Genomic DNA, 9,575 nt, shown 5'->3' on the forward strand with positions numbered 1-9,575 from the left:
GTTGATATCAATTACTTTATTTTTTTACTAATTTTATATTACAAACTTGTAAAAAAAAATATTTATTAAATATAAATATAGAGATTCTTTTGACAATTTATTTATTTTATATAAAAATAAGTTAATAACAATTTTAATTTAAAAAATTTAGAATAAAAAAATGAATAAAAAGTAAAATTATTATAGAAAGAATACATATATTTTACATATTATTTTTATGTAAATTTAATTATAAAAAATATATGTGAAAAATCAGTAGTTTCACTAGATGCTTCATTCTTCATATCAAATACTTTAATTTATAATATACAGGTTGACAGTAAGATTTAAAAAAAATATTTTGATTTTTTTAACAATACATGTAAATAAAAAGCTATTATCATTCAAAAATTATATATGGTAGCATCTAGATATATCTAATAACAAAACATGCAAAATAATTCCAACAAATTAAAGAATATTAAATTGTCAAGTAAAATACATTTAAAATAGTTGATACTACAAAATAAATTTAAAAACTAAAAAATAAATTATGCACAAAGCAAATAAATCATAATTAAAATGACAAACCTTTGATTAACATGACAAACTTTTAATCTAAATTTTTAGTGTACAATCAACATAAAAATATCTTTATTTTTTAAATAAATTAACTATTAGTGTTATATTCTTTGATATCGTTAGTTTTCACCATCTATCAAATTTTCTGTGAAATTAATATTTTTATAATCACTTTCTTCTTCATCATCAACAACTTCTATAAGTATCATTGGACTTTCACTAACGATAGATTGTGTTAAATTAATTCTATTCAAAGATAATACTTGATCATTATTAAACAAGAGGAAACTAATTTTTAACTTTAAATTAAATTTTAATCTCAACATGAATTGATTGATGCTTAAAAATTAACTTTTGAATCTCAACAAAAGCAAACGAATCAAGACTTTGAAATGGAGATGAAACATCAATAGACTATCTTATTGGAAGAATTATTATTTAATTAAATATTTAATAACCGACTCACGTGTTCCAACTAATAATGTAAATTTATTAATTAATCTAGTTATCATTATTTAATTATTACATAATTACATTTCTAAAAATTTATTAATTAATTGATTTGTATTTATTAATATTATTTTTATTTTCTTTTTTTTATTTGTAAGGTCAGGATTCGTAAGAGCATTTTCATTCTATTTTAGTTGTTTAATTCAATATTATTATTTTTTTATTTTAAAATTTTAATATATTAATGATGTATTTTAATTTTATTTATAATTTTTAAGTGTAAATTTTTATTAGATATTTCTTAAAATTTATTATCAATGTATGTCTTCATAATTTCTCATTTATGATTTTAATTTATATTTATTTTATTTAAAAATACAATCATTATAATAAAATTGCTTTGATATAACAACATTATTAATTTTAAAAATAATAATTAAAATTATTAGTAATATAAATTTGAATAATAATATATAAATTATTAATTTAAAGTAATTATTAATTTTTTTAAAAATTTATTATAAAAATATTATTTAAAATAATTTTTAATAATAATAAATAAATTAAATAATAACTAATAATCATTCTAAATATTATGTATATTAGTAGTAAATTATTTTATTATTAATACTTATATATATTAGTCACTAATATATATTAGTGACGTTAATTTTTATTATAATAAATATTTTATTTTAATAGCTAAGTGATATCATTATCACGTTACAGTGACTTAACATAGATAATATTGTTATAAAATTATTTTAATAATAAATTGTAAAATTTTTAATGATAAATATTATAATAACTGTATATATGATTTTTTTATATCTGTTTAATTCTAAAAGTTCCACAAATCATTCTATCGTGCTAGCTCTATAGCATACAGAGACTAAGGTGCAACTTTTTTTAAGCAGCCCTACCAATTGTAGAACACACATTTCACATTCTTTGACGCCATGTTCTCAAAGCCACTTGAGTTCAATTTCAAATGAATTTTGACAAATTTTAGTAACTCATGTTTTTTGTTTTACGTACTCTTAATCTTAATTGGCTTAACTATGAAAATATAAAAATATGAAAGAAAAATATTAAATTAAAAATAAAAAGTCATATAATTTTTAGTAAGTTTTAATCAATAACTTAACATGCAAAACAACTAAGCAAAAACAAACTAGACGAGTGTTTGTTCTACCCCAAGTAATGTCCATTCAATGATTGTATTCGAATTATATCACGAGAAATCACATTCATATAACAAAGTTATATTTTCTTACCAATAATGGAAAAACTCAAAGAAAATATAAAATAAAATTAATAATGCAATAAAAAACAAGAACGTTATATAAATAATTATATAATTTTATTATATAAATGTGGTTTTTTTTTTTGTATTATTAAATGATTGATTATATTATAATTTCTCTCCGTACTATTTATTTGTCAACAAACGCCACTGGTATTATCTTAGTGCATTTTATTTTGCATAAAGTTATTATAATGTCAAGTTTAGACAAATAGGATTTAAGAATATAATTGGTTAATGAAAAGTTAAGTAAAAAAGTTTAAATAACTTTTAATTTATTATTACAAGTTATAATTAATTTTGTCGCATGCACTAAAAAGTTATTGTTGCAAAGTAAAATTTTCATATTTTATAACAACTGGTTTCATTATTTCGAAAAGTGTAAAAAGGTAACTCAAACGTGAAAATAAACAGGATATAATTTTTTATACCAATGCAATGCCATTGTATTAAATATTTCAAGAGACTCAACTCAAATCAAATTATCTCTGACATGTTTTTGGTACTGTTGAGTGTTGTTGGTTCTTGAAAATCTGTCTCTTATATATTTAAGTTGTAATTAACATTGCTTACCAATGATCAACCACTCCTTTGGATCCTCCTAACTACTCCTTTCTTTGTGCTAATGGAGAATCTATGTGCATACTTGGTTTCTCATGCGGTAAATACACTCATTGTACAAAAACACTTTCATGATATCTAAATCAATTAAATATTAAATTTGTGAATTGTTTTTTGTCTTTTTGATTTGTTATTACAGGAAATGGGTGATGATGATTTCTTGAATGAAAGCTCTTTTAACGAAGAAGAGTTCCTCAAAGATATTATTGTTGAGCAACCAGTTTTCTCTCATGAAAGTGATAGCCCCTCTTCCAATCCCTCTTCTTCCTCTGTTCAAAGCAACTATAAAATGGTCAAGAGTTGCAACAATTTGAAACCTCACTCATCATCTCCAACTGGGTACATTCTATCTTTTGATAACCCTGTTGATTACTCTGCTTTCATGTGCTCTAAAAGCAGGGCACCAAGCCATTATTGCACTGACCCGCCAACAAAGAAGACTAGAAACTCTTCTGGGACACAAGTACACATTTTGGCTGAGAGGAAAAGGAGACAGGAATTGACTAGAAGCATCATAGCACTTTCAACCATCATACCTAGCTTGAAGAAGGTCAATTCTATTACCCAGTTAATCTTACTCAAATATTTTTTTTATACCTTTTAAAGAAATAACGAGTCACTATAAAACTATGCTTAAAACTTTAAAATGATTATATTATACATTATTATTATTATTATTATATTATTCAATTTCTTTGTTCTTACTTCATATAAATTTTTTACTTACACTTACTGCCTTACATTTCAATCACATTTTAATGTTTAAAATTAATCTGACATAACAATCTTTTTAAGGGTAATTTAGATTTATAAAATTATTTTTGAGAAAATAAATTTAAAAGTATGATATTTTAATGTTTATCATAAAGTTTAAAGATATATTCATGGGCACTAGTTATAATTTCCAAATAAGTAACATTTCCAATGTTTTACTTTGCATTCTTTCATATAACAAAGGGTGAATATGTTACCTGAAAATAATAGATATTATATAACCAAATTCAGCTAGTTACGTTAATATCACTTGCCCAATTTTTTTTCATACCAATTGAATTCCAAAAATATTGCTACAAATATTAAATTCTAATTGATTATATTTTCAAATTATCATTCCTAAAATTAAAGACACGTGTCTAAAAACCACATCAGCTAAATATTAAAAATTTTACTTAGCAAAATCAATCTTTCATGCATAATGTTAAATTTGTGAATTATTTTTGCACATTTTAAATAAAACATTAAAGTCTAACCAACTCCCACTAAAGTCATGGATGTGTACAGCAATTGCATAAAATAAAGAAGGGTTTCATTGTAATCAAATCCATTTAGAGCACTATAAAGATTCAAAAAATTTAAAATTCATTGATTCATTTTTGGAAAATTGTGTATTTGTATATTTCTTTTTAATAATTTATAAGTTAATTATATATGTATAGACAGACAAGGCCAATGTACTGCGTGAAGCTGTGAATTATGTGAAACAACTTCAAGAACGTGTAAAAGAGCTAGAAAATCAAAGCAAAAAAGAATGTGTGGATTCAATTATACTCATAAAAAAAACACAACTTTGCATAAATGATGAAGCCACTCTCTCATGTGATGGTTGCAATGGATGTATCGTAGAACTCCCTGAGGTGGAAGCAATGGTTTTAGAGAGGGAAGTGCTCATTGGAATCCATTGTGAGAAACAAAAGCATAGTTTCCTCAAAATATTGTCTTTGCTTAGTAATCTCCATCTTTCCATAACCAGTACCAGCATATTGCCATTTGGAACTTCCACTGCTAAAATCACCATTGTTGCACAGGTACAAGAACATTTTGATTTTTCAAAATCTATCTTTATATATATTTACTGCGACTTCTTATTCTTAAATAACAATATGTTTTATCTTAAATAAGAGTATTTTTAAAAATTATTTTTTATCATTATGTTATGTTACTTTTACTGCATTTTGAGTATTTTAACTTTTTAAAATTATATAAATCGTAAAATTTCAATTTATTTCATGATTTAGAAAAATATCTCTTTATTAAAAAATTATTTTGATTTGATAAAAACTCGCTGGTAATCGTATAAAGTGTAACTCAAATATATTAATTTTCTCACAGTTGACATCCTGTTTCTGTCTTTTGTCAATTAAAAAATAAAATATTTTAATACATTTTATTAATGATATATACATAAAAATATTCAGTTAAGTATGGGAACACGTCTCAAAAATAACTCTTGGCAGGCGAGAATTATAAAATTTTTACTTTTAAAAATTAACAAATCGTAGTTTTATAATAGTCAAGCATAGTGCTCTATGAAAATTATAATATTTTTGTTCACATAGAAATGTAGATATTATTAAACTCGTTAGGTGAAAGCTAGCAAAGAGAAAGAATAGTAACACGTTTTAACACATTATTATCTAAAATTTATCAAGAAAACATTAAAAAATTTATTTTATTCTTAATTTAATAATTTTTACTCATATTTTTATATTTTTAAATAAATTTTATATGATAATTTAAATTATGTTAAAAAAAATGTTTTGTTAGCAATTTTTTTGAATTAAAATTCTGAAAATTTTATACTAGTATATTGCAGATGGATGATGGATACAACATGACAATTGATGATCTAGTAAGAACACTGCGACAACACCTATTGAGTTTGAAGTCACAGGACATGCAAAAGTGATCCGTGCTAGTGAATCAAAAGAGGTTCTGCTTCTTGTTTAAATGGAATTGCAAGTTTTTCAAAATCAACACATGTTCGTGTTTTGTAATATTTTTTCTTGCTTGTCTAATAAGATTCTATTTTATATTCGGTTTAGTAAATTTTATACTACATGGTTTCGTTTTAGATAATGAAAGTTCTTTTGACAACTTCCGCAATTTGTGAAATGTTGAGGAATAATGAATTCATTTTTCCTTGAGAAACATAAAGTTTTGGTTGAAAATGGATTGAAGTTATAGCTCAAGCACACTCTCAATGGAGACAGTACTTGGGACAATTTGAAGTTAAAGCAAGCTTATAACTCATGAAATGACTAAAACATTGCATCATTTCTTATACATAATACAAGAAAATATTCGTAAATAAAAAAGAAACTAAACCATGCAAATTAACCAAATTATTCTTAGAAAGAAAGACCTTTTCATAAAATAACTTCACGAGTCACTCATTCAAATTAAGCATAATGGTGTATCTATCACTCATTAAAATTATTATCTCACTAATACTTATTTTCGTTTTTGACGTAAGATCCAAATTACCTAATTGAACCCGTATTGAATTGTTATGTCCAACTCAAAAGAGACGATAACCCAATTGAAACACTATGTACATAAATTCAAGACATTTATACTATAGCATTTGAATAAACCACCATGTACACGGCGTTTTCTTTTCTCCCTTTGATGCGACAACAAAGAAACAAACGAAACCATCGAAGTGCAACAGCTTCTCAAAACATCCTCAATCCACCGTGAAGTACGTACAGTTGAAGAACTTCTTTGATGCACTAGCCCGGATCACTATTGCTATGCCTCTAACAGAGATTCTCTCAGATTTTTCACAAGGTCATCCATTGTCATGCTATATTCATCACCCATCTGCATCATATACAGCTATAGCAATTTAGAATTCCACTCACTGGAACATTTAAAATTATGTATTTTCATTTAAGTTTGAACATAGATATCAAAGAAAAATATAATTTTGTATCCAATGGGTCTTATCATTAATCATAATGGATCATTGTTTGATTAAAATTGTATTTTTCTCACTCCAACATAATTAGCAACACAGGAGGATCTAAATTTTATTGAGAATCAATATTATAGGATTATATAATTAAAACGGACACTTGAAATGAAATAATATTTTATTTGATTAAAGGACAAATTACATTAATATTGTTTCATACCTGAGCAATAACGTGGATTATAAGAGTAGAAGTTCCAAATGGCAATGCGCTGCTACTTGTAATAGAGAGATGAAGCTTTTCAAGCAAGACGTGTATTTTGAACACTATGTCCTTTTGTTTTTCACAATGGATTCCAATGAGTACTTCCTTCTCTAGGACTCTTGCTTCAACCTCAAATAGTGATTCTGTGTTCTTTTCACATTTGCCAATGCTCTTATCTGAGGAGGCTTGCGATTTCTTGATGAATATTGTTGAATCTACTCTCTTATCTTTGTTTTGATTCTCCAACTCTTTAATTCGCTCTTTAAGTTGTTTCGTGTAATTGACAGCTTCTCGAAGTACATAAGCCTTGTCCGTCTGTAGTTCTAATATAGCTATGAGTAAAATTAAATGCTTTACGATACCTAAAACAATGATAATTCTATGATTGAAAATTTAATTATAATAATATCCGACAAAGAAATGGACCATGAAATATTTCTTTTATAGTTTTTCCCGGTGTCATCATTAGTTTGATTGTACTATGTTTTCAATTAAATACAATTAAAATGTTATCCATTTGTCACTGATAGAGGTGAAAGTTGATCGCAAATGCCAATGAGCTTTATAGTGGTTTGACAAATACTTTACCTAATCATTATTTTAAGTTTAAAATGTACAAAAATAAATTATAAAAATGAAAGTTTAAAAAGAAATACTAATAAAAAATGAGTTAAGTGGTTTGCGTAATTATATCGACAGTCAATGGAAAACCACGTTTTCTGAAATTATTTTTTTTATAACGTTTGTGTTTTAATCCTTAAACAAAAGACTAAAAATAAATAAAAAAAGGTAATATTTCCCGTGCTAATAAAAACATAGTCTTAATATTAATAAGTTCATGAGATAACTGACCTTCTTCAGCCCAGGAATTGTTGCTGAAAGTGCTATGATGCTCCCTGTGAGTTCCTGTCTTCTTTTCCTCTCAGCAATTATGTGATCATGTGTCTCAGATGACCCTCTAACTTTCTTTCTTGTTTGACCCACCCTTGATTCTAATTCAGACCCATCTTTCACTACAGCCCTTTTATTAGATCCAAATGCTGAATTAAGCTTAGGGGAATGATGGATAATTGGTTCAGCAGTTGATTTATCAAAAGAGAGAAGGTAAGCAGCTGGAGAACAAACACATCTCTCCAAAGACTTGATAGAGTTGGAGCTGTTACTTTTGTGGAGGGTGCCATCATTCCCACAAAGGCTTGTCTCATCAAAGGACAAAGTGCTATTGGTGGGGCTTGTGGCACCACCTTCAACACTAATGTTATTGTTTTGGATTGTGCAACAAGGGGAGGGATATTGCTCCCATTCAGGGGAGAAATTTTCTGGGTGTTGAAGGATCTCTCTTAAGAACTCTTGCTCATCAAATGAACTAAAACTTTGATTATTCAACATATCTTGTTCTTCCATTTCCTGTGACAATCGGATACACCAAAGAGAGAGAAGAAAACTTACAAAGTTAGGTACTTTCAGGCATTACATGCACGATCATTGTTAATTTGTTCATAAGAATAGTTATATGCACTGATAAATTCTTAGTATGCTATAATGAGTTTGAGGGATCATTACCAATTGAGAAACCCAATCCCTCAATGAATCCTCCATTTTTGCCTGAAGTGGACCTTGTGCATCACCGCAGTTGATAAAAAGTAGGCTTTGGAACTTAAATAGCAAAATGAAATTTGTGTCACGTCAGGTTTATTTATTTATTTATTTGTGAAGTATCGTTTCTGTTGGGGTCATCTTGTTGGTCACAAAATGAAACCGTGCACTTTATCAAATGCCATTTGTAGTGTATAATGCGAGTACCCATATGAGTTTTTTTCATTATAGTAAAATGCAATTTGATAGGACGTATATGAGAAAATTTTCATGAGTTTAATTTTAATCGTATATTTAGTATAATTTTTTTTATACTTTTAATCAGTTAAAATATATAATTAAATGAAATTATTAATAAATATATGATTAAACTATTTTAATTATTTTTTGAGAACACCGTTAAATTATTTAATAATAAATTATGCATTTATTTGAGACAATTATTGTGTCTGAAAAGCCACAGATGGAACTAGCTAGATTCATCAATGGGACCACAAGACAATTATCGTGTCTACTGTTTTCCTACATTGATATACTACATTATTCATATTATTATTATTATTATTTACAAATTGATGTCTAATTTTTTTAATAATTTTCTCGTTTTGTAATTATAATATATATTATGAATTATCATATGTATATATATAAATATAATATTATATTATAAATATAATATTAAAAATAACATAATAAAATAGTAATTATGATAAAATAATTAAAATTTCACTATATTATAAATAATTATTTATTGAATCAACAATTAAAATATTTCATTATATAACTATTTCATATATAACTAATATATTTTTATATTATAAATTTAACTTCACCACTATTTAAAAGAATTAAATATCAAATAATTTATAAATAAAATTTTGATATATTATTTACATGAGTTTTTATAGTATCAATTAATTAAAATATATAATAAAATTTATTTTTAAAATAATTACTATGAAAATTAATTATTACGAATATAATAATTTATGATTAAATAACAATATAATCAATATTTTATTCTATCAATGATTTTTAGTTAAATTTATAATTTATTAATTAAATATATTTCAAAAAATAAT

The 9,575-nt window shown here is 25.1% G+C and overlaps 2 protein-coding genes across 2 annotated transcripts; one reads left to right on the forward strand and one right to left on the reverse strand.

The window, feature by feature from the left end:
* Positions 1–2,942: 2,942 nt before the first annotated feature.
* On the forward strand, positions 2,943–5,624 carry LOC113862499 (transcription factor bHLH18-like). The gene is made up of 4 exons (XM_027495583.1): positions 2,943–2,978; positions 3,078–3,488; positions 4,375–4,743; positions 5,532–5,624. The coding sequence occupies exons 1-4, from the start codon at positions 2,943–2,945 to the stop codon at positions 5,622–5,624; spliced, it is 909 nt and encodes a 302-aa protein (XP_027351384.1).
* An 845-nt stretch (positions 5,625–6,469) lies between these two features.
* Positions 6,470–8,496, reverse strand: LOC113863851 (transcription factor bHLH18-like). Its single transcript, XM_027497605.1, has 4 exons — positions 8,461–8,496; positions 7,750–8,304; positions 6,856–7,212; positions 6,470–6,541 (listed from the first exon to the last, which is right to left on the reverse strand). Exons 1-4 carry the CDS (start codon positions 8,494–8,496, stop codon positions 6,470–6,472), a joined length of 1,020 nt encoding a protein of 339 aa, XP_027353406.1.
* Positions 8,497–9,575: the final 1,079 nt, after the last annotated feature.

The sequence above is a fragment of the Abrus precatorius genome, unplaced genomic scaffold, assembly GCF_003935025.1.
Source record: "Abrus precatorius isolate BTA unplaced genomic scaffold, Abrus_2018 Scaffold3, whole genome shotgun sequence".
Lineage (NCBI taxonomy): Eukaryota > Viridiplantae > Streptophyta > Magnoliopsida > Fabales > Fabaceae > Abrus > Abrus precatorius.